The 26771-nt window shown below is 43.5% G+C and overlaps 1 protein-coding gene across 1 annotated transcript; it reads right to left on the bottom strand.

Annotated features, from left to right (window-relative positions):
- Positions 1-1461: 1461 nt before the first annotated feature.
- LOC126456419 (calphotin-like) lies at positions 1462-26771 on the bottom strand. The gene is made up of 4 exons (XM_050092170.1): positions 26732-26771; positions 19708-20503; positions 7113-7129; positions 1462-2241 (listed from the first exon to the last, which is right to left on the bottom strand). The coding sequence occupies exons 1-4, from the start codon at positions 26741-26743 to the stop codon at positions 1555-1557; spliced, it is 1512 nt and encodes a 503-aa protein (XP_049948127.1). The 5' UTR covers positions 26744-26771; the 3' UTR covers positions 1462-1554.

The raw sequence follows: 26771 nt of genomic DNA on the forward strand, positions 1-26771 counted from the left end.
TGAATTTACTATTTGCCATTTTTTCTTACAAACTGGCTGTGTATTGTAATACCGAATTATTTACAAGTTTCAAAAAACGTGAGTACGAAAAATCGGCGAAACTTGGGAGTTTTACGAATAGTAAATGAAATGATCGAAATGCATTACTGACCGGGAGACCACGCCTCAGATTGCCCAACCACCTTGTACAAGTCTTTGTATTTGATGCCACTTTGGCGTCAATGAAGCTGAGATGAAATGATTGGGACAACACTAACAAACATCCAGTCCCCGAGCGAAGAAAATCTTTGATATAGCCAAGAATCGGCCCTGGGAACTTGCAATCTAGAGATATCAAAGCCAACCACTAGGGCATCACTAGCTGCAGATGTACTCTCTTACTGAGGTATAATCATCATCATCAGTGTTTTGCCAAAAGGCAGGTTTTCACATAGTAGTTCTCCAGGCTGTGCGGTCTTCCGCCATCCTCTTCAGGTCTGCATAATTTCCTCTTCCCTTTATGTCATCTATCATCTTGTATCTCCTTCTTCCTCTCAGTCTTCTCCCACAAACCAATCCTTCCAAAGCATCTACTTGCAAGCACTCCCTTCTCAATGAATGTCCCAACCAGTTCTTTTTCCTTTCTCTTACAACCTTCAGCAGACATCTTCTCTCACCAACCCTTTCCAGCACTCTTTCATTACTCACTCTTTCCACCCAGCTTATTCTCTCCATTCTCCTCCACATCCACATCTCAGATGCTTCTAACCTTTTTTCATCCTCTCGTCTCAGCGTCCATGTTTCTTCCCCACATAGTGCCACTCTCCAGACAAAACATTTGCCAAGCCTTTCCCTTCGTCCTTTATTGCCACATAAGAGTCTCCTCTTTCTGTTGAATGCCTCCTTCGCTATGGCAGTTCGAGTTTTCACCTCCTGGTGACATCTCAAGTCTTCAGTTATTGTGCTTCCAAGATATTTAAATTCACTTACTTGGCTAATGGTAGATTGTCCTGTTTTAATATTGGACAGTCTGCGTCTTGTACTGATGACCATACTCTTTGCTTTTTCTGTGTTTATTTGTATCCAATATTCCACACAAGCTTCATTCAGATCTTTCAGCATGTTATTCACTGTCCGCCCACTTTCTGCCACTAATACCATGTCATCAGCAAATCTTATACATTCTATTCTCCTTCCACCAATACATATTCCTCTTTTCCCATCCAAGCTTTTCGCAATAATCTCTTTAAGGTATACGTTAAGCAACAGTGGGGAAAGGCAAAAACCTTGTCTAACACCTCGTCCAATACTGCTTCCTTCTGACATTTGACTTTCAATCTTTTTTCCTTACTTTCTGGTGTAAATATAGATTCTGTAACAGTCGTCTGTCTTTCCAATGCACTTCTTCCTTCTTCCAAATACCCATCAGTACAAGCTGTTGGACTGAGGTATAAATGAGTAAAAAATGAAAAAGAACATAGATGAATAGAAAATGGTTTATTTACATGTAAGAATGGACATATGATCAATGGAAACTTTCATAAATTATTCGGCGCTAATTTGGTGAAGTGCAGTTTAGCCAAATATGGCTTTAGTGTATCCCAGACTGCCATAGCCGTATCCACCGTAGGCGAGAGCTGGCGCAGCAATAGCTGCCCTGGCTATGGGGGCTGCAGCAATGGCGGGTGCAGCAATGGCTGCCGCAGCGATGGGAGCGGCCGCGGCGTAGCCGTAGCCAAGTCCGGCGCCGTAGGCCAGAGCGGGGGCGGCGGCGATAGCGGGGGCGGCGGCGATGGCGGGGGCAGTGGCGATGACGGGGGCGGCGAGCGCCACGGGGGCGGGAGCGGCGGCCACGGCAGGGTGGGCGCCGGCTTCCTTGTGCACGACGGCGTTGAAACCGTTGACGGGGTCAGCCGTGTAGTCGACGGTGCGGATGGAACCGTCGGGTTCGGCCAGGCTGTAGCTGCCCTGGACCACGTCGCCGCTGCGGGTCTCGTGCTGGGCCTTGGAGTCTCCAGTGATGGCGTCGTTTACGCTGTAGCTGAAGCTGTACTCGGGGTGTGGGTCGTACTCTGCGGCGACCGCGGCCGGAGCGGCGGCAATAGCTGGCGCATAGGCCCTGGCGATGGGAGCAGCAACAATGGGGGCGGCAGCGATGGCGGGGGCATACGCCCTGGCGATGGGGGCTGCTGGAGCGAGTACCGCCGGAGCGCCTAGGTATCCAGCGTTGGCCAACGACAGTGTCGCCACGAAAATGATAACCTGTCAACAGAAAAAGTCCGAAAACTAAATACCAACGAAAAGAACTGTGGATATAACGTAAAAACGTTTGTAAGCAGGACGTCAAAATATTTAAAGATGGAGCATTAGCTCACATGGGAAAGGATCTGGCAGTGTTTTTGTTCAAACAATCATTAGGTTGAAACTTCCTGACAGATTAAAACTGTGTGCCAGACCGAGACTCGAACTCTGGACCTTTGCCTTTCGCGGGCAAGTTCTTTACCAACTGAGCTACCCAACCACGAGTTACGCCCCCTCCTCACAGCTTTACTTCTGCCAGTACCTCGTCTCGTACCTTCCAAACTTAACAGAAGCTCTCCTCGCAGGAGAAGTAAAGCTGTGAGGAGGGGGCGTAAGCCGTGCTTGGCTAACTCAGTTGGTAGAGCACTTGCCCGCGAAAAGCAAAGGTCCCGAGTTCGAGTCTCGATCGGGCACACAGTTTTAATCTGCCAGGAAGTTTCATATCAGCGCACACTCCGCTGCAGAGTGAAAATCTTATTTTGGAATCATTGGGTTAATTAGTAGCAGCTACGGAAAATAGGCAACGTCGGGACTATTAAGGTCGCCTGAAATGCGAATCCAATATCTCAGACCGGGTGCTCAGCCTCTGCACCATATGACTGTGACAATCATTTACGAACTACACTCACAGAAACAAATTTTACGGATTATGTTTTTAAGAAACTGGAAGATGTCTTATGCCACTGATATATAGACAGCCTGACAAACTGAAACTGTGTGTCAAATCATAACTGGAAACTATAGCCTTGCGTCTCGTCCACAGTATTTTACAATCTGAGCTATCAAAATAACGGCTCATGAGCTGTTTTAACAGCTTCAGTTCGGCCACAGTCTCTTTAATATGCTTCATAACTAAAGCTCTAAAAGTGGATTGTAGTTCGTACTTAGTAACAAAGCAGGCGTTCAGCGCCGCTATTTATATCCTGCTGGCATTAGTTATGTGGGCATTAGGCCATGGTGAAAGACCTGATTTTGTGCCTGAAGTTTCGTCTCCTGCTGCTGCAGACATCATCAGAGGCTATGAAGAAAAACTTAATTAGTTAATTTATACCCTAAAGGCAACTGTCTTCATCTTTATAGATTCTGAGATGTGTCCCTCAGAAGACGACGAAACATTGGGTATATAGACTGTAGCAACAATGCATGGCGAAACCTTCTGGAAACATTTGTCACATGTAGAGAAACAAAATATATTATACGGACAAACTTCCAGACACGAATTATTTCGATGCTAGAGTTCAGTCTCTGCACCTGGTAAGGTAACAGAAGATTCTCATGTAGCACTGTCCAAACAGTTACGTGTTCAACATTACTTTTTGCAACTACCTGTCGTACGCTGACACCGCGGGTGTCGTCAACTGTATGAAGAAGTTCCTCCTCCAGTTGAAGTGTCCTCATCCTTCTAGGCCTCCTCCAGTCGAGAGAAGTAGACTTAAACGTCCCGATACAAGCGTTGCGCACTAGGCCGTTACCACCTGCTAATCCGTATAGTAAATGGGCGCCTGCCAACTCCGCATTTAAGTACACTTCCATTGCTCTGTAATGGAAACTAAGTCCTTGATGAACACTAAACAGTTGATGCTACGTGCTCGATCCTAGCAGAACAATCAATTTAATCGCGTGTTACCACAAGCAATAACGGCGTTAACATTACCTTCATTCCATTGGACAATAAACTCTGGGGGTGAACGTATGAATTACAACTTAGTGTATATTCTAACCAAACGTAATCAAGAGGACATTTTGAACGTGGCATAAGACACCGATTTTGTTTCTGTCTGTTTCTCGTGATAATTGTGATTATGAAGAGAAGTAGTAAATGAACACTGACATGGAAATAAAGCTATTCCAGGGCCAAGACCATATAAAGCATTTTAGTCCTCTCTGTGTGAAGAATGTTTCCTGAAAGTTTGGGCATACCTTTCCGTTACATTCTGTAGAAAGATGCTGTAGATCAGGGTTTCTCAACCACCGTGTCGCGCCGTAATGGTGTGTTACGAACACGTGTCAGGTATGTCGGGAGATTTTTGTGTTCCTGCTTAAGAGCAACAAGTTTCTTTTGTTACTGGCGTTATTTTTATGTTCATATATCCCTACTGAAACGTCTTACGCAATTAATTTGCAAAATTTTTATCTCACAGTCGTTCTGTAGTAAAAAGCTAGCTATGTATTTTATGTGTTCGCTTTTTGCATTTTGCATCTAGGAAAAAAATCTTATGGAGGGGTGCAGCGGAAGTTTGCAACGTACTTTAGTGTACCCGAAAGGAAAGACGGTTGAGAAACGCGGGTCTAAAATACGGCTTAATGACCACAAAACCAAAGTAGCCAAGGACGTACCTGATAGGAGCTTTGCTCCCAACGGGCAAAAGCCTGAGTTCGGGTCCCACCAATGTGACCCATAATTTCAGTCTGATAGGATTTTCACAACAAAATACACTCTGCTGCAGAGTAGGAGATTCATTCTACTAAATTCTTGATACATATGGAATCACATGAGGAACGAGTTACGGTAGCTACGAATAGGCCTATTTGAGCTCTTACTTACGTGGTCAAGGCTAACGGCCTTGGTGCTGAGGTAACACTGGTTCTCATCAGATCACAGAAGTTCAGCGCTGTCGGTCTTGGCTAGCACTTAGATGGGTGACCTCCTGGACCTGTCGAGCTCTGTTGGCAAGCTGGGTGCTCTCAGGCCATGTGAGGTCCGTTGAGGGGCTCCGTCGGTCACGCAAACTGACAACTCCCCGGAGAGTGGTGTGCTGACCATATGCCCCTCCGTATCCGCATCCAGTGATGCCTATCGGTCGAGGATGACAGAGCGGTCGGTCGGTACTGTTGGACCTTCCGAGGCCTGTTCGGACTGAGTTAGTTACTTGGTCAATTCAGATTTGGATAAAGTGATTCTATCGCCAAGAGTCAATACTAGCGGGACCCTACTGAAAACTTGAAAGTCGAGATAACAGAATTTTTGTAAAGAATATGTCCTAATATGAGTATCGTGTTAGGCAATTATTCTATACATCTTTCTTTCTTTTGTCTGCATTTTCTTACCTCTGGTCATCCCCTGTGACTGTATTTCGCCAATCACAAACACTTTTCATTACGTCTATACTTCAGCCAAATTATAGGCATCTGAAAGTGTAACAAGCAGGTTTTGTTATAAAAGTTTTTCGATTTTTCTTCCAAATCATTGATGTCAGGAAACTTTAAACGCCGAGAAATCAAAGCAGTATTTACCTATTCATTTGAAGAGGATGCGACCTGTAATTGTAATCGGTTGGGCCAGTTGTAAAACAGGGTATAGGCCTATTCTATATAGCAACAACTGCCTACACTAACAAGGTAAAGTCGTTCCTGGACTCATACGAGAATAATGATCTGGGAACTCTCGTTCACAATATCCCATCTTAAAAACGAACACTTGTAACAGTTAAATTCTCCAGTAGACAAATACATTCGCAAGTTCTCACCTGTGAAGCCATGTCGTCAGTGGGTGGTTGGTTGCCGTATGCCCCGGACGGCCGAGCTCCCAGCTTATATAGCGACGTCTGGCCGGCATGCCGACAATCCCGTTAGACGGGAAGTGCTCGAGAAGCTCCACGAGTCGTACGCAAACCTGACCACTGGCTTTACGCGTATGCTAATCAGCATTCCGCCCGCCGAATGTTTATGTCACGCACTCACTGCTGCCTGTTGTAACAGGGGCCTGGCCTGCTAGTGGGCGCAAGGGAATCCTTGCGTAATCACAACTGCTAGAATAACTTATGTTAGTCAAGCCGTCGGGAATACGGCAATGTCGAGGTCGATAAACACGCTGTAATTCATGTCCACTTTCACCGCAGCCATTCCTTCTAGTGAATTTTTATATACATACAATCGCCATATATGAAGTACGCCACCGTGCAGCATGGGGTTAATCGTAAATGATGTGGTAATTATCTCCGCAACACTGTTGTCAAAGCACGTATATAGATTAAGCTACATGTGAAACACCATCTCATCTGCAGTTAAGAGACTTTGCCCTGCCGAGACCGAATCGCGTCATTTAAGGTTACAATGCGAGTTTCGACAGAAGATTGTGATTATAAATGTTGCAATAATGGAAACGGAAAACAAAATTGGAGCTGTAATAAACAAATTACAACCTTAAGATTAATCATCTTCTGAATTTTGCAGTTCTTTGTTTCTGTCTCTCCAGTAGAACCATAGGTACTACCTGTATCTACAGAAACAGCAATGTTGACACCAGCGAATGTTAGCAGAGGAACTGCATAGCATTTGCTTAAACGTCGTAGTTTTACGATTCTTTTAAAGGCTTGATCAGCTACCCGTTTTCTATAGACGCGAGTGAAGTGCAAGAATGCCTTCCCTAGAACTGAGGAGAAGGGTTGAATTTTCTACGGACTGAGGTGTAAGACGAATGCAATAGCGGTGCAAATTTTTGAGGCACTCTACTTCACGCTGTACTTTAGTGCAGAAAGCTTTAAAACTAATGACTCCAACTTTCACTATCAACCTGAACTAAAACAGTAAAGCTAGTAAATATGAATAATAAATACAAAGACCGAAAAAATGACGTCCATGATGGAGTAGGCTACTAAAATTGCCAAGAATTCTACTCGGCATTAATGAGTTCATTACTGATTCAAAGTGAACGGTCATTTTAAGGTAATTTCTTGTTTTTAATATTGTGAGCCATCCCCCATCACAGATCTTTGTTACATTATTTGCCTGTTATAAATCACTGTAACTGAAGGTTGATTGGCATCATCGTTATGGATTTTATTCGTTAACGACAGCCTAATATGAAATATTATCTAACTGTAAAATCTCACCCTCGCGTTCGCTATCCCTATAACAAGCAATATTATGATTTATAGTTTAAGAACTTACTATATTTGCGCACTAGAAAATATATATACCGAATATTATCAAAAATTAATTTTTGAAATTGAACTAGAATGTGAATGTTTTGTATTCTAGGTACTCTCAAGCTTGCAAATACTTCTTGTAAGACATCTTGCACATAACCCAGTAGGTTACTGTCGGAGATATCAGTAATCGTCAGGGTTTAACGTGGTGTAGAGATCGTTAGAGGCGCATCACTAACTAAGCCTGACAAAGCTAAATTTGACAACTAACAAACTGACTACTTAGGATTTTTGAAAGATAAATTTGTTTTTAGTGGTTTCATATTCAAACAAATACAAAAAAACGGAGAATGTATCAATGGATCAACAATGAATTTGAACGGGTATCATGATATGCCTGCACCGAAAAAAAAAGTTGTGACCACACCTGCCCAGTAAGCAGGAGATCCTGGGTTCGAATCGAATCCCGGTCCGGCACACGTTTTCACTCGTAGCCGCCAATTGTGCGTAAAGTCAAAATGCAGCTGATAGCTGTGATCTCTCTTCTTTCCTTTCCTTTCTTCCCCTCTCCACCTTCAATCTGCATATAATAATACATACACGTTAGGCGTTTTAGGTACCGGTAACACAATTTCAGTATATTACCAACTGGAACCAAGGAATCACACTCGAGATTATATTTCTATAGTGTTTAATAAAAAGAGTGGAGTATGAACTGGTTTTGTTTGTTCTGGTATGATTTTCCTTTGAACAACAAGAGATTTTTTTCTGTAGCAAACAAAAGTTTACTTCTTCATCACCAGTTGCAGAGATGTGAAGCGAAGCTATCTACGAATGTTTCCAAGGAAGATTGGTTTGTTGTTCGAATGGGTTGTAGTATGTCGCAGAAATATATTTCTACCTGAATTTAAATAAACACAGGGAGTCTACAACTTGAATTGGGAAATTATCTCTTTTGCATGCACGTTTCTAAAGATGCTTTGAAGAAAAGTGCAAGTGTAGAAAGAGTGATATTCATCTTAAATATTAATTACTATTACAAGAACGATCGAGCAGGGTACTGTGTCATTTTTGTCGATCTACAGCAACAGGTCTTGACATAAATTCTGGCTCCTGTAAGCCGCAGTGTCAAACCAAGAAACTTTGGTTACGTCCTTGGAATGCGGTCTGATTCTCTGCTGTTACACTAATAACCAGACACCATACAATGTTTCTCAATCACATTCAGATGACTGGTGGAACTAGAAGACAGGTGGAGGAAGAACCGTTCAGCACCTGAACATTCCAGGTTGCTTCTTTGGAATATGGTGCAGGAATAACGTGAGTTCGCTATCCGCTACTCCTCCGAAGGTCTGAAATTATCAATACCCGACGCCTTGAAAATACCAAAGGGGCACCACATTGTTAGACTTGTTATTAGTGCAATAAGGCAGCTTAAAACACATTCTGAAGTCGTACTCTTGGCTAACTAATATGTGGATATTGCTGCAAGCTATTTTAAAACATTACATGTAAGAATATGCGTCTGTTTCTTCAAAGGGCCAAATCAACCAAAGACGCCATCAGTGGGGAAGCGTTATGCGGTACGCATTTTATAGCATCGTAAGAGATGAGAAACAGTTGTGGCGTGTGTGTGTGTGTGTGTGTGTGTGTGTGTGTGTGTGTGTGTGTGTGTGTGTGTGTGTTTGTGGGTGGGTGGGTGAGTGGGCGGGTTTGAGGAAAAGTAGAGGTAGCGTTTTTAATATAGAATGTTTCACAAAGATTCATTGCACTCCACAACACTACATATTTACATATTCTACCCAAATAAAGATGGGCTCAGACCATAATTTATTGGTTGTGAACTATAGACTAAAACTGAAAATAAAAAGTAAATTTACTTTACTTATGACAGCGAACCGAGTGTCCTGTACGGACAAGTTACTCTGTAGCTACAATATATGATCTGAAGATGGGCAGCTAGCCCGAAACCGGCAATTGAAAATAAAGAATAGCGATGGAAGACTGAAACGCCATATTTTATTTAATGGACGATCACGGAATTCCCATTGAGACAATCATGTCTAGTTTTGATAAAACTGAAAAAATTTCAAATAGACATAAAATTAAGGAAATGCTTCGTAGGTAATTTGAAACAACCAGAGCTTTTTTTAAAGCTGCAGAGGCAGCTCTGCACGACGATTGTCTGAAACAGGAGAATGGAATACAACATGACGAATGGGTAGCTTAGAGAGAGGAAATGGTGAAGACAGCAGGTAAGAAGACAAAGCCTAGAAGAAAATCTTGGCTGTCACAGAAGATACTGAATTTAATTGATGAAAGGAGAAAATATAAAGATGCAGGAAATAAAGCACGCAAAATAATGCAAACGTCTTAAACATTAGACTGATAGTAAGTGCAAAACAGCTAAGCAGGATAGGCTAGGGTAGAAATTCAAGACTATTGAAGCCTGTACAACTAGGGAAAAGATAGACAGCTCCTATAGGAAAATTAAAGAGGCTTTTTGAGGAAAGAGGAGGAAAGAGGAGGAAAGAGAAGGAGCCATGTCAGTGTCAAGAGCTCAGACGGAATACCAGTTCTAAGCAAAAAAGAGAAAGCTGGTAGGTGGAAGGAGTACATAGAGACCGGAATGGACAGTATCTTGAAAGGCGAATAGAAGCTGAACATTAACAAAAGCAAACAACGCTAACGTAATGTAGTCGAATTCTATCACGCATTGCTGAGGGAATTAGATTAGAGAATGAGACACTGAAGATAGTAGATGAGATATGCTATTCTGACAGTAAAATAACTTATGATGGCCGCGGCAGAGAGGATGTAAAATGTAGAGTAGCAAAGGGAAAAAAGTGTTTCTGAAGAAGAGAAATTTGTTAACATAAAATATATGTTAAAGCATTAAGAATTCGTTTCTGAATGCATTTGTCCCGAGTGTAGCCTTTCACGGAAGTGAAGTGTGAACTATAAGCAGTTTAGACAAGAACAGAAAGCAAGCTTTTAAATTAAGGTGCTACAGAAGACTGTGGAAGATTTGACAGGTAGATCTGGTGCTGAATATAAATTGGGAGAAAAGAAATGTGTGGCGTAACTTGACTGAAAGATGGATTCGTTGAGAGGACACATTCTGAGGCTTGCGCAGGATAAAGAAGGGTGAGGAGATCACACCACCACCAACACCACCAGCAACAACAATAACAACAACGATCCAAACTAGAGGTGAATTTTAAATTACAAAACGAAACTATACCTTGGAGCCAGCTGTAAGTCGTCGGCTCATGTCGCTGCCGCTAGGAGTCTTCCTAGTGCAGCTAATGTGCTCGCTCGTTCGTTACCTTGTGTGCGTCGAGTCGAGCAACCAAAGGCTTTTTGCCTTCTCCGATTAAACAGGTCCAATTCAGTTGCAGCCACGAGACGTGATTTCCATCGAGAATACGGCATTGTAACTCCTCCGGCTCAAAGTATTCTACTATGATACCAGAAGATTCAAGGCACTCTTTCTTTATGTAAGGGGAAATTCGCAGGTCGTGTCCGTGTTCTCGTTCAGTGCGTAGAACGCATTCAACAGAGTTTACTCGTGGTGACGACCGCAAGTTAGTCATTCCTACGTGTCTGACTGGCGTTTTTTGCGACATTTGTGTTTCAAACAGAAAAACTGATTGACGTACACCTCAATGATGAGATCATCCCATGTTGAGTGCCAAAATGCGGTGAATTGAACGAAGATGTAAATTAAACACTCTAATTCATGGCTTAAAACATGGAACTTTTATGTTTATTACCGTAGAGTAAATACGAATATAAGCCTTACAGCCGTTGTGAATGGACATAGACACGACTCAGTAGTCTGCAAGTAGAAGGGGAGAATCGACCATCTCACCACTCGCAGACAGATTTTGCGCGAGGGCGTGTGCGGCAGACACGAAATCGACGCGATGAATCGAACATCTCATTTCACCGTGGGGACAAGTTGATACCCGGCAGCTTTCATTATCTGTATTTTAGATTTGTGATGAAGTGGGACTTTGCACAAGTCAAATAATTGTGAAACTTCATTGTAGATGATCATCAGCTGTTTATTTTTATGCTCGGTGCTACCGGTTTAGATCGGTAGACGATTATTAAGCCGAAGCAAAACGTAACCAGCTTGTCACTACAACATTTGAAGTGAACAACTTTGATGTAGGTAGAAAAACATAGCTTCTGTTACAATAAATAATCGCCAAAAGATACAGATATGTGGGAGATGTACACAAGACGATCATACTTTTCATTTGAGTTTGAAATGTGCTGGAGGCTACTGTCCACGGTAATTATCTTCCAAAAGCGGTGTTATTGGAATGTTTGGAGGCAAATCCCAGTCAAGGAAAATGCAGAGTGTACTCGAATACTCAAGACCCAAGCAATGGACCACAACGATTCGTTCATTTAACATGGAGTGAAAATGAGTACATTACAAAGTGCCGATAAATGATGGAACGGAAGAAGAGACTGTAGGCTACATGTTGACATACCTCACTGTCTCTGACTGCCTCAATGTCCTTTTGACCTCTCGGTGTTACAATAGCTCAGTCTCACACTGAATCTTTCTTGGTTGCTAACATATCTTACAGACTGGCCGAATTTCCAGTCGTATGTGCGTTGTCATTGGCCGGCTCCGTTCGCAATTCCATCGAATGATTGACCACTGCTTCATGACCACGTTTCGTACAGGATGAAAACTTTTGATCTTGCGGCGTTCGACGTGGGGGTCAGGAACTCCCGTCATGTCCTCACGTGTACTATCCTATGAAAGCTCCCACGCGCTGGCAACGATCTGCCCAACGGATTGATTCTAATGTTTAGCTGTATTTCTCAGTTGTCGCAAAAACAGTCACACAAAAACAAACCAGCTCGTTTCGAATGTTCAAGTGTTCAAGAAAATGGTTCAAATGGCTCTGAGCACTATGAGACTTAACATCTGAGGTCACCAGTCCCTAGAACTACGTAAACCTAACTAACCTAAGGACATCACACACATCCATGCCCGAGGCAAGATTCGAACCTGCGATGGTAGCGGTCGCGCGGTTCCCGACTGAAGCGCCTAGAACCGCTCGGCCACAGTGGCCGGCCCTGTTCAAGTGTCTCCAGATGTCTGTGACTTCTCAGCATCTCTCTTGGTGGCAGTCGGACTTAACGCAAGCAACTCCTTCTTAAATGGGGCAGATTCTTCAGCAGCTGTGGCTGTGTGGCCTTTACTTCGTTCAAGTGCCTCTGACTTTCTTGCTGTCCGTCAGATTTTACGCAGAGTAGCCCTCCCCAAGCGAGCCATACACTCCAACGGCCGTCCTAGTCTTATTGTCTCAGAAAGTCTCAGGACTTAATTGTTAGAAATCTTTTATAATGATGATGAAGAACAGCGTATAGAATATTGTGAATTCATTTTGTGTCGTGGTGATAAGTGTTCAAATTAGTGTTCAGTGATGGGGCTGCATTCCATTTAAGTAGAAAAGAGACTCCTCACAAATTAATAGCCTTATACTATAGTAGAGAACCAGTATGGCTCTTCGAGACATCGTGTGTTTTATACCGTTCCTGAGAATCGATTTACGATTCGTTTTCTTTTACAGGAATCAGATACTTGGAAGTGTTGAAGAGCTGACTTTTTCCGCAGCTGCGATAACGTGCTGAAAATTTCATTCCTCAACAGTACAGAGCATCTCCACACGGATATCTGCGCGCAAGAGCATTTCTTAAGAAGGAGCTGCCCCAACGATGCTCGGCCATAACCAACGTATGGATCGCGCAATGAACCATTGGCTCAGACAGGAGCGTATGCAGTAGAGCCGGACTCACTTTGTGACACTATAATACACGTGAGCGCCCTAAGATTTTCCTTTCAATTTTGTATACCGTAAATACGCGGTTCACTCATATTAGCGACACCACGGCTAATTTTAAGCGTAAATGTAATTTAATCACTCACAGAGGGTAGGTGGCAGCACTAACAGTGGAGGATATATAAAACTCGTCGAGAAGACGCAGAAAACAATGCAGCTGTTGTCGTAATTCAGAGACTGAGAGATTTATCTGACACTAAAAAGGGAGTGACCATTCGCTTTCGGGGCAAGTGTGGAACCATTTTCGAAACGACTAAGTTTGTAAATCTCGTGACGCCGTCCTTAAAATATACTGTGCATGGCAAAATGGCGCTATCCAAAACTGGCGGCAAGGCAACTGTGGCGTACCACGGGCTGGTGGTGAACGACGGCTGCGGAGATACGTACATGCGGATAGACGTGCAACTGTTGAGCAACTGACAACCCAGATGAACCAATGGGCTACCAACATTGTGTCCTCGACGATCGATCAGCGAACGTTGCTGCCTATGGGCCTCCGAGCAGTCACCTCGAAATGGCTCTAACAAGGGAACCTCCCCATCGCACCCCCCTCAGATTTAGTTATAAGTTGGCACAGTGGATAGGCCTTGAAAAACTGAACACAGATCAATAGAGAAAACAGGAAGAAGTTGTGTGGAACAATGAAAAAAATAAGAAAATATACAAACTGAGTAGTGCATGCGCATCATAGGCAACATCAAAGACAATCCCAGGTCAGGAGCGCCGTGGTCCCGTGGTTAGCGTGAGCACCTGCGGAACAAGAGGTCGTTGGTTCACGTATTCCCTCGAGATAAAATTTTAATTTCTTTATTTTCGCAAAGTTATGATCTGTCCGTTCGTTCATTGACGTCTCTGTTCACTGTAATAAGTTTAGTGTCTGTTTTGCGACCGCACCGCAAAACCGCGCGAATAGTAGACGAAACGACGTACCTCTCCAAGGGGAACCGAAAACATTTGATCGCAAGGTCATAGGTCAACCGATTCCTCCACAGTAAAACACGTCTGATATATTCTATACGACACTGGTGACGGCATGTGCTTCACATGACAGGAATATGTTGTCGACCCACCTAACTTGTACACTTGGCGAATGGGTAAAAAGATTCTTCTACCTCGCCCGATTTAGGTTTTCTTGTGGATGTGATAATCACTCCCAAAAAAGTGATGAAAACATAAGAGTTTGTCACATAAACTGTAACAAATGAATGCAACAGTTTCACAGTCGCACAGTTTTCACTGTGCTCTGTCAAAACACGTTTTTAACGTTTTCAATTTTTTCCGTGTGTAGACCGTCAAACCCTGCATATGTCCAAGTAAATCTGAACATGTCCTGGAATTTTGGAGAGCGAAGTTGATTATGTGTGAGTGCCTGAAGTTTGATAATTGTCTGAAAACAAAAAATTAAACTTTTCACTCGAGGGTAGACTTGAACCAAGGACCTCTCGTTCTGTAGGCGCTCACGCTAACCACGGGACCATGGCGCTCCTGAGCTCACATGGTCCTTGATGTTGCCTATCCTGCACGTGGACTACTCAGTTTGTATATTTTGCTTATTTTTTTTCACAGTTCCACACAACTTCTTCCTGTTTTCTCGATTGATCTGTGTTCAGTTTTTCAAGGCCTATCCACTGTGCCAACTTATAACTAAATCTGAGGGGGGTGTGATGGGGAGGTTCCCTTGTAGGCACTGCGGGACTTAACATCAGAAGTCATCAGTCCCCTAGACTTATAACTACTTAAACCTAACTAACCTAAGGACATCACACACATCCATACCCGAGGCAGGATTCGAACCTGCGACCGTAGCAGCAGCGCGGTTCCGGACTGAAGCGCCTAGAACCGCTCGGCCACACCGACCGGCGCAGACATGTCGTTCGCGTAGCCATGCTGACTGCTGTTCATCAGCGACGGAGGCTGGAATTTGCATGCCAGTACCCCAACGGGATATAAACTGTGTAGCGATAAATCAGATAAATCTCGTGTTGCTCTCAATCGGGCAGACGGCCGTTAGTGTATACAGTACTGTGGGTTGATTCTGGGGAGGGAACCAAACAGCGAGGTCATCGGATTAGGGAAGGATGGGAAAGGAAGTCGTCCGTGTCCTTTCAAAGGAACCATCCCGGAATTTGCCTGAAGCAATTTAGGGAAACCACGGAAAACCTAAATCAGGATGGCCGGACGCGGGATGTTCAATCGTCGCCCCGAATGCGAGTCCACTGTGCTAACCACTGCGCCACTTCGCTCGGTGTACAGCTCTGTAAACAGATCTGATGATGGTCATTAAGACCGAAACCAGTAATCTGTTAAATAGAAAAGATTGTGACCATAGACGTAAATTAAAGGAAACTCTGTAAACATAGTCTGAGGGGGAAGCGTTGTGGTTTGGGGAATGTTATCATGACATTCCCCGGGGTGGTCTCGTCATTCTGGAAGGTACAATGATCAGCCCAAGTATGCATCTATCCTTGGGGACCATTTCTACCCGTACATGCGGATTGTTTTTTCCCCAGCATTATTCCATCTACCAGCAGAACGATCTAATGTGCACACGGGTCACAGTGTATACGCGTGCTTCGAAGATGAATTTATTGCACTTTCCTACCCACAGCACTCCCCGCATTTAAACCCAGTTGAGGATCTGTGGGACAACCTCAGCTGTTCGCGACATGAATCCTCGACAGAGGATTGAAGGGGGATCACTGCTATCAGTTGCAGTGGTACATTATGCGGAATCAGCGACGACGAATGAAAAAGTTTACCGGATTCGGATTCGAACTTGGAATCTCCTGCTTACTAGGCAGTTGCGGTAACCACTGCACCATCCGGCACACAGTGTTATCGCAGTTGCACGGACTATCTCGGTACGCGTCACGGCCGATCGACTTTATGTCAGGCTGATGTGAGAGCAGCCTCTGTGAATTCTGGTTGGCGCCATCTTTGAACCTGTAACGATGTGACGACGAATGTGCACCACTTAATCTGAGAACACTGGGCTTCGACAATATAGTTCATTTCTACCAGGATTGGTTTCTCTTTATTAGTAGTTGTGCTCTAATTCCCCTAGTGCAGTTGGGATAAAATATTAATTAGGCAGACTTCACATGTTGGAGCGCAGCTTATAGACAGCTGCCAGCCTTTGTGGCCGAGCGGTTCTAGGCGCTGCGGTCTGGCACCGCGTGACCGCTACGGTCGCAGGTTCGAATCCTGCCTTGGGTATGGATGTGTGTGATGTCCTTAGGTTAGTTACGTTTAAGTACTTCTAAATACTAGGGGACTGATGACCTCAGATGTTAAGTCCCATAGTGCTCAGAGCCTTTTTCAACCATTTATAGACAGTTGCACGACAGGTGAGTTTCACGGCTTGGTGCGGGAGGCAGATCGGTACCAACATAGCCCCGTAAACTGCTGTCTACTGGAACAGTATGTTATGTCCAACTAGACACTGTCAAGTGGGGTTTGTCATTCAATATTTTCTTATGTTTCTTGTGTTAGCACCAACACAACTGTTAAATTCACAGAGAACATTAATCTGACCGCGAGTGGATATCGGCAATGTTTCACCGCGTAAACTACTCTGGCCCAGAAATGAGCTACGGCAACATTAATTTGGTTGAAAATTTACTGGTCAATACTGTCGTGGTATACTGTCCGCAATATGTAATTTGTATTGCCCCCGTAAACATACCTTAAGGTCGTTTTATCTCACAGTATGTGATTTTTTTGCGCGGGGAATTTGGAAGACTCCATCCACGTGCCTTCTTACAACTTTTTGTGACGCCGCGTAGCAAAAGCAGCAAGTGGAGTAACTGCAGGTATCGAAAATTTTTGAAATGTAATTGAGAACTCTGATTCTAAACAGCATTGTATGAAGTACTCCAATGTTTTCTGTGCTTGCGTTATACGTTTATAAAATCTCATCGTCGTTTTGAAATTAAAAGCTTTGCATTTCGGTGCTTAAGTTAAAATCCATCCCAAGCTTCTAACTTCTGTAATAAAAACATAGTCTTGTGAATCCGCAGAAATCTGTGTAACACCGTGGGTTACTGTCTATCTTAAGCAGTACTAACATTCGTACCAACTTCGATATTTAAAAAGCTCTAGGCAAGTAATTTTATTTTGGCTACATCACACTCAAGGCTCTATATTCCATGAATAAGATGGACAGTCATGAGTCCATGTATCCTTCGATCATTCTTCGACTGCTCTGTTCTCAGATAATGTTCCCGTAATTGGTAGATGATGATGCTCCAGTATTCAGGATTGAATCCCTGGTCGTTTTATCTCACAGTATGTGATTTTTTTGCGCGGGGAATGTGGAAGTCTCCATCCACGTGCCTTCTTACAACTTTTTGTGACGCCGTTGGACCGCGACAATGTTCAGTTAGTACACCAGCGACACACTTCGCACATCTCTGGTTCAGTCACAGAACATGTAAACGTTGACAATTCAACTTGTGCTAACTCCTGTAAGGCAAGTTTCGCCCCATTCATGTGCCTTTTGGTCTGCATCAGTTACTATTTTTGCACTGTGATACATGGGAAAAAATCAATGTTCTGACGATTTCCCAATGTTCTGTCAGGAACTCATTTCCTTATCCCAACCATCATCCAGCCATTCTCATTCTGGAATTGCAACTGCAACATTCAAGTGCTGTTGTAACTGTAACACTCAAGTACTTGCATGTAATATTGGTGCCCGTTAGGCATAACGTTTTACGTGATTAGCGCATTGCACATTCATTGATCTTCACTCTTTTTTATCCACAGCATTGCGAGGATGTATTTGTTCTTCATTTCAATGAAGGAGGAGGCATACTATCAAGTATAAAATATTCTAGTATTTGTTCCATTTGTGTTGAGTAGCTGAGTACCCGTCTCACGTGGAAGGAAACAGAACAGTGCTGCCGTCACTGAGAGTAAATACTTTGCCGTGCAGAGAGACTCTGGACTCTGCGCTAGACTCAGGTCATTCGGGCAGGTTCATGTTGTTAGGGCTACGGTGATTCGTGGCATTGTGGTGAGAGAGAGAGAGAGAGAGAGAGAGACAGAGACAGAGAGAGAGTTCACAGCAACGACGTACTGTAAATGCTGTCATCTCCAAGTGTTGTCTCGGATTTGCACAAATATCCGTTGCTGAATTATGGTGTCAGAACCGCAAATTTTCTGCTTGCGGGAACAACGAACGGGAGATTATTGGTACTCTTCCACGACGGAGGTGAAGGCCGTTCATTACACCTCACTTGTATCATACTCTCTCAGGGACAGTGTTCTGCAGCCCGTCCTCACTGTTGACAATCATTTCATACTGCTGTTTTGCGATGAAATAATTCACAGCGTGCTTACGCATGTGGCCACTATTGCAGAAGATGACAGCGAACTGTACAACAGCTAGTCCTCCATCTGCGCCAGTTTGGTCTTATCCGAGCACACGTAGGATTTCAAAGGAGCGAATTCGACCTCCAAAAAAATCAGCTACTGTTATGTGCAAAGTGAGTATATAATGCTGATGTTCAGACTGAAATCCGGCGTTTATAGAAGCCCATTCGATACGTAAACCGCTTATGTGGTGGATAAGTGAGTTTCCAATTATATACGTTTCTAATGTTGATTAAGGATATTCTGCGAGCTCATTGTCGTCAGTACACAATTACACTATTCCTGGATACTAACTTCAGGAGATATACAAGAACTTTGTGCTGTGGGCTTTTTATTCTATTTCAAGAAGTGTTTTCATTGCCGGACGACGTTAGAATTAGACTATGGAGCTTTAGCCACACTTCAGTGTCTTAAACACCTGCGTGCAGTCTACATACATGTATTAAGTAACACGTAGCAAATGTTAAAATGTGCATGAATTCCTAAGGGATCAAACTGCTGAGGTCATCGGTCTCTAGACTTACACACTACTTAAGCTAAATTATACTAAATTATGCTAAGAACAACACACACACCCATGCCCGAGGGAGGGCTCGAACGTCCGGCGGGAGGGGTCGCGCAATTCGTGACATGGCGCCTCAAACCGCGCGGCCACTCCGCGCGGCTAACACGTAGCACATTTATAATTTGCAGGCAGTTTGTAATGTGATCAAACAACTGTCCTAGGAAAGTATGAAAACGATGTAGTGTTAAAAAAATAAAAAATAAATGTAAAATGGAAGGAGATAAAACGAAAGTTACCTAAACACGGCATTCATGCAATTTACGAGGGAAGATCTCTTTCGTTTCACGATTGAGTGGGTAAACAATTTTACATCTGAAAGGATACATGATTGAAAGTTTTAGTACAGGGACTACACTGTTCAAATAGTGAGAACGGGATAGCGTTGAAATTAGCGGGGTCTATAGACAATCAGGAAAAGATCAAAGACGCCTACAAACAATCATTAATTGCTTTCTGACGCAACACGAAGGAGATTAATGTCATTAGCAGATTCAAATATTGTCGATCATACCTCGCACTGTAGTAGCAAATTCATGGGCATACTCAGTAATTCTGAATCAGTCATTAATATTATCAGTCTCTTGATGTAACATGTGGTATTACTTTCGGAAGATTCACAAAATATGGAATAACATAAACAATAACTTTATTTGTAAAGTATTTCAGACTTACAGAAACATGAGCAATAACATATGAGCATATTCAAGATGCAAATGAGTGACTATTGATGAAGATGGTGCTTAACCAAGAATAGCTTTCGTGTATCCCAGACCGCCGTATCCGTAGCCTCCATAGGAGAGGGCGGGAGCAGCGATGGCAGCCCTGGCGATGGGAGCGGCGTAGGCTGCCCTAGCGATGGGGGCGGCGGCAATCGCGGGGGCAGCGTATGCCGCCCTCGCGTAACCGTAGCCGAGGCCGGCACCGTACGCCAGCGCTGGCGCGGCGGCGATGGCGGGGGCGGCAGCGATCGCTGGGGCAGCGGCGACGGCCACGGGAGCGTGGGCGACGGCCACGGGAGCGGGGGCGGCGGCAACAGCGGGGTGGGCACCAGCCTCCTTGTGCACGACGGCGTTGAAGCCGTTCACGGGGTCGGCGGTGTAGTCGACGGTGCGGATGGAGCCGTCGGGCTCGGCGAGACTGTAGCTGCCCTGGACGACGTCTCCGCTGCGGCTCTCGTGCTGGGTCTTCGAGTCACCAGTCAGGGCATCGTTGACACTGTAGGCGAAGCTGTACTCTGGGTGCGGGTCGTACTCGGCAGCCACTGCGGCGGGGGCGGCGACGGCCACAGGGGCAGCGCGGATGGCGGGGGCGGCAGCGATGGCTGGGGCGTAGGCCCTGGCGATGGGGGCAGCAGCGATGGCTGGGGCGTATGCTCTGGCGATGGGAGCGGCAGCAATTGCGGGGGCGTACGCCCTGGCAATGGGGGCGGCGGCGATGGCGGGGGCGTAAGCCCTAGCAATGGGTGCGGCTGGCGCGAGGACTGCAGGTGCGCCCAGGTAGCCGGCGTGGGCCAGCGACAGTACTGCCGCTAAGATGAGTGCCTGCGGACAGAAGTTATCGTATGTTATTTGCCGCAATCAGTTTGTTTTGTCTATGAAACTGCTGTAATTAGCCATAAAACACCGTCTCCCTACACTAACGTCTTAACTCTTCAGTAGGATACTTTATTTCTTGTGAAATGCGTTATAGCTACACCATCTGCATGTCCCCAGAAAACGGAGAACTTAAGAACCAAGTACTAAGATAGGGCTACTATTTGCGCCGGTGACACTACAGTACAACCGTTCTATGTGAGAGAGTAGGCAATCAATAAGACTTTTCCTGATTTTTCTCAAATCAACCGTGAAAGCTATTTCTGATTTGTAATACGTTCTTAACCATAATAGTAAGTTGGAGGCATAAGTGTCTGCAAGGGGGAGGTGGTCGCAACAGCGGGCGCTTACCCCGTCTTGGAATCTGGATTCAAGTTTTCTATTCATTACAGAGTTCCTTCGACTTTCTAACAATTATTGTCTGCTACTCCAATAAACTCCAGATTTAATACTGCAAACCACGAAAAAAAAGAAGTGCTGCAGCCTTAGCAGTAGCTATGCCATATGATTCTTATTAACGTTGGAAAACCTCCTAGGCAACGTAGATGACACTGAAACAGGTACATGGGCTTGCAAATCATGGGAAATACCTCAAAAGGGGATGACAAATTTTGAACATGTGACGCCTGCAGATGAAGTGATTCGCCGCACAGGCAGCGGTTGAGCCTGTCGGTCTGTCACACCTGATCATCCCAACCCAAGTCGAGTGTTCACGTCGGTGTGACTCAGGGCCCGCAATCACAACATTAGGGCGAGGGGCTCAGGGAGGGTCTTACATCTGGCTATTTTTTTCATTACGTTAGATAATTCTATATTTACATTGAGGAATGATTTGTTGTTTTGTTTACCAATCTTGCGGTCTCCGTTGATTTATTGCGAAGTACAGTTCAACAACAATATACCGTATTGTATCACAATAAATGAGTATAAGCTTTCTAACTGCGTTGTTACTAGTACATGAAGTACGTTTCTCTTACTAAATAATGTACGTCAACAAATAAAAAAGGGAGAAAAGGAAAGGATACAAAATGAACAAATTTTACTTGATTACATTTTGCAACTTCGACGTTTACAATAGATCACATTTACAAAAGGTATTCGAAACTCGAGTCGTTTGGTCGAATGCAGATATTGCATCGCTCAGTCATCGCTTCACGCCCAAGCCCAGACGCTGCGGTGAGGTACGTCATCTGGTGACGTCACATTTCCAACGGTTCTCACCCATTTTTGGGGTATTTCCCCACATTTGCGACATCGTGTGTCTCATATTAAATTACTAGTCTCAGCGTCATTTACGTCACTTCGGGTGTTTTTAAACGCCAATAACAATTATATTGTATATCTTGGATTTTCTAAGTTGTCACTCCATTCACAGAAAATTATGCTGATCCCTTGGGCGCGATGTAATTTTGGCGCTGATCTGGAGTCAACCTCGATAGGAACCTCTGTAGGTTAGTATCAAACTAATATGTTTTTCTTTAAACAATTGTACAATTTCATTATTGACGTAAATGTAAAATGACTCATTCCACATCATTGTGATCTACCGTGCAAAATGATCCACGTAACATGTAAGTAACTAACTAAATGTATTCAATTCTTTTCTGTCGCTCCCTCGTTGAGGCCTTACACAAATCACTCGAAAAAAGAAATATGATTTTATGCGCTGGAAGAGATGGAGAATAGCGTGAATTTTAAGCTAAAAATGCAGTCTCCAGGGCTGGAACCTTCTCAAATTTTGTGGGTACAACACAGTGCCACATGTAGCCACAGTAATGAGACGAACTGAAGGCATGATGATTACCTTATTGCAGTTCTAGGCAAGTAAACGTTAATTCTGCCGGCCAGTCTGAGTATGGTTTTGGGAGATTTTCCATATTCATCTAATCGTGTATCTGCCCTGGACTACACTTCACCTAACAAACCCAAAAAATAGAGCTTTTAAAACACGTTTTATTCGACTTTTAAAAAACCAGTAATCATGAAATCAATGTAGTAAATCCATTGTCGTGATCAGATGCAAAGTTTTATAAGCAAACGAACTTGGGTAAACCTTTTTTAAAATTTATTTCCTGTTTCTCCACTTCAGGTTCTGTTTCTTCATTTTTGGTTTCAGTCTAACGTTGAAGGAGTATGAATAATATTTTTGTATATGTTTTCTAGCTTTATTTCAGAACTCATTGGATACACTAGATATCACGTCATATTAGACGCGTTGTTCTTAAATGTGAAGCGCGCTGGAGAAAGGAAACAGAAAAGAGCGAAATTTAGCGAACTAAACGAAAATGTATACAAAATTTCAGATCGTTGAATCAAATAGGCGGCATCCATATTCATATTAATAAATGAAAGGATGTACATCGTGTGCACTGCTGAAATATTCTTAGCGCACAGGTACCAAAGCAATCTACACTAAAAATACTAAGTACGTAACTATCAGTCTTTTGACACAATTTTGCGTATTTCTTGTCAAATTTACTTCTTGGGGAACAACACGTTTACAAATTCATCAAATCAGTTGCATCAAACGTGGCCAGTTTTGAAACTTTCTCGCTCTTTGAAAAATTTCACCGAATGCTCATGGTTGAAAAAGAAGGTTATTCAATTACAACATCATGTAAATCACGCTGTTCTCAAATCTGAAGAAAGAGGAAATATGAAAAAGTGAGGTTTAGCGAAGAAAACGAGTATAGAAACATAGCGTAATAACTATTGTTACGGGAAACGGTACAAGGGACTACGTTTCACGGTAGAAGTGACTTATGGGCTAATAGGAAAGGCTTTTCGTGCAGTGGTCTTTTACTTTTGACGACAGAGGGTTCAAAATGTAAACCGTAGGCTACTAAATGGTCGTTTACTTTTGACGACAGAGAGTTTAAAATTTAAACCGTAGGCTACTAAATGATAAGAAGCAAAGATTAGTAATAAGAAGGGGACTGAAAGTAAACGGTAAGTTGACGGTAAAATAGAAAGAAGTGTGTGAGGAAAGAGAAAGAAAGAGGAGCAGTTTGAAGGTGAAGAGTACTAGAGACAGGACAAAAGGAAGATATGTAACCTATTAGTTCAGTTGCAACAGAAAATCCATAATAAAGAAGAAAGACGAAGTTTCGTAATAATGTTGGGTGGAAGACCACTAGTGGTTGTTGAGCCGCTTAATTGGAATGACTTGTCTTCCTCCATGCAAGTAGCCCCTATCCTCGTTGTGTATGAGAGTCGTGACTTACTTGTACATTTCGACTGTATATTATTCTGGTATATGTGTAGGTGTTGTGTGGTTTCAAATTTTTGTTTGTATTATCATAAGATAAGGTGGTGGCACACAACCTACTCCTTTAGAATAGCAAAAAAAAAAAAAGTGGCCGAGAGGATTAATATCTGACTGACGAATCTTAATCAACAGTGCCACATGCCTCACTTCATGGGGTTTCTGAATGGTGTGGTAGTAATAGCTTTGTGGAAATGTAGGCCGGAGGCAACACTCGTCGAAATTTTCAGTCATCCACGAAGGAAACGTGGTTTACATAATCGCTCTAGAGACACTGTGGACAAGTTTCGAATATAACCCAGGACATTGACCCAAACTCTTGCGATCTTGCCACCACCTCTCCACCCTTTTTCGGCTAAATATTGGTGGTGAAAATTTCTTCTTTCACCATTAATCGAATACGCCACCTCCGAGTTGGGCGCCACAACAATGGCGGGTGTTAACAGCCTGCGCTACAGGGACAGGTTGAAGGATCTCAAGTAATAATGTAAACCACGTTTCCTTCGGAGATCACTCACAATTTCGGCAAGGGCCCCAGCCTGTATTTTCACAGAACTGCTACCACCATGCCAGTCAGAAACCATTGCAAATTCAAGTAATCAACGACTGTTTATGAATCTATGTCAGTCATATTTCTGACGTAAAACTGTGTATCAGAAGTTTAACACTTTAATATTAGAGAGATGAAATGTATATGGCTCTTCAAATCTCTTTAGCGTTACACAACGTGGACAAAATAACACTATCCCGGAAAGTATTTCAAGCAGCTTATGATAGTCAACCCCACTTACACCATCCTTACCCAGGACAGATGGTGTAAGTTGGATTGACTGTCTCAGCTGCGTGAAATACTTTGCTCGCCAGCGAGTGCTGTTTTGCCGACGCTGTAGTTACTGACCGACGAATACTGTAGGCCACTTTCGCCCAAGTATCCAGTCACAGCCGGCCGAAGTGGCCGTGCGGTTAAAGGCGCTGCAGTCTGGAACCGCAATACCGCTACGGTCGCAGGTTCGAATCCTGCCTCGGGCATGGATGTTTGTGATGTCCTTAGGTTAGTTAGGTTTAACTAGTTCTAAGTTCTAGGGGACTAATAACCTCAGCAGTTAAGTCCCATAGTGCTCAGAGCCATATCCAGTCACAGATCAAAGTGACATGTATGAAACTCGGATATATAATGTTACATGAAGATATTAAATGACCGGGCCTAATAGTCTGTTACAGTGTGGTCTCGTAGTCTACTCTCTGTAGTTATACACATATTTGAAAAATCGAATTTGCATAAGAACGCGTAGCAAAAATCTGTGGAGTAACATTTTCAGTCTGGGGAAGGATGTGCTCTAAAACGTATCTTCCTGGCAAATTAATACCACGATACGGACTCGAATACAAATCTTCAGCCTATTTAGGAAATGCTAAGTATTTCAATAGATAATCGATATATCCAGAACTCGAATTGGTCACCATGTACTAGGCTGGAAGCTACACTCGTCGAAATTTTGAGTCATCCACGAAGGATCGTGGTTTACATAATCGCTCTAGAGACACTGTGAACAAGTTTCGAATATAACCCGGGACATTGACCCAAACGCTTGCGATCAAGAACTTTATACCACCAACTCTCCACCCTTTTTCGGCTAAATTGGTCACGATATATATACTAGTTATTACGATATACTAGTTATTCCAACGTAGATTACGGACTATGTAGTATCCCGGAGTAATCTTAGAAATGTTCTCCAAATTTCTGGGTTTTTCTTTTCATGGCAGACACTTCCACGCTCACATCACTCGAAGCTATTGCCGAGTCAATGCTTGGTTCTCAAATAGAGGTGTTTTATGCAGAAGCTATATTTAGAAGCATCTTAATTTCATCAGGACACCTCCAACGAGAAAACAGATTGTTAAAAATATGTAAAGGTTTAGGGTGGAAAATCTAAACTGGATTATCTGATAGAGGTAGGTAAACTAAATTCACTCAATTTCCCCGAAACGCACGAAATATTGGAGTTTCGTATGGAGCAGCAAGTTTTCGTGTTACCGGATTCAGTTACATCTACATCCAGATTTACATTTACATCTACAACTACATCTATATACATACTCACAAGTAACCGTACGGTGTGTGGCGCATGGTACCCTGTAACACTACTAGCCATTTCCTTTCCTGTTCACTCGCGAATAGAGCGAGGGGAAATGTTTGCGTATGTGCGTCTGTACGAGTCCTAATATCTCATATCTTATGTTGGTGGTCCTTACGTGAAATTTATTTTGACGGCAGTAAGATCGTTCTGCAGTCAGCTTCAAGGGCCGTTTCTCTAAATTTTCTCAGTAGTGTTCCTCGAAAAGAACGTTGCCTTCCCTCCAGAGATTCCGACTTGAGTTCTCGAAGCTTCTCCGCAACAATTGCATGTTATGTAATTATACCTGTAATAAATCTAGCAGCCCTCCTCTGAATTGCTTCGATATCCTCCTTGAATCCGACCTGGTGCATATTCCAAACACTCTAGCAGTACTCAAGAATAGATCGCACCAGCGTTCTATATGTGGTCTCCTTTACAGATGAACAATATTTTTCCAAAATTCTCCTCATAAACCGAGGGCGACTATTCGTTTACCCTACCGCAGCATTCACGTGGTTCTTCCAATCAGCTGAACAGGTCTTTGGTTCTCCCATTTACAGTCGACTACTTACAGAATTCACGCATAAAATATACTTCTTGTGTGTTACAGCAACGAATGAGCCTAACGACAACCTCGTACCTTTCCGCAATATTCGATTAACCAATCTCCTTTACGTCAATGCTTAATGGTGATAAACACGAGACAGAAAACTGGGCTGTTTAGTAGTGAAAGAAGATCGTTGCTTCTTAGCAAAAGTTTTGCGGGTCCTCTACTTGCGGAAGACAACTCACCTTGCAAGCCATGATGTCTAGTGGTCAGCAGTGGGTGAAG

The sequence above is a fragment of the Schistocerca serialis genome, chromosome 2 (assembly GCF_023864345.2).
Source record: "Schistocerca serialis cubense isolate TAMUIC-IGC-003099 chromosome 2, iqSchSeri2.2, whole genome shotgun sequence".
Classification (NCBI taxonomy): domain Eukaryota; kingdom Metazoa; phylum Arthropoda; class Insecta; order Orthoptera; family Acrididae; genus Schistocerca; species Schistocerca serialis.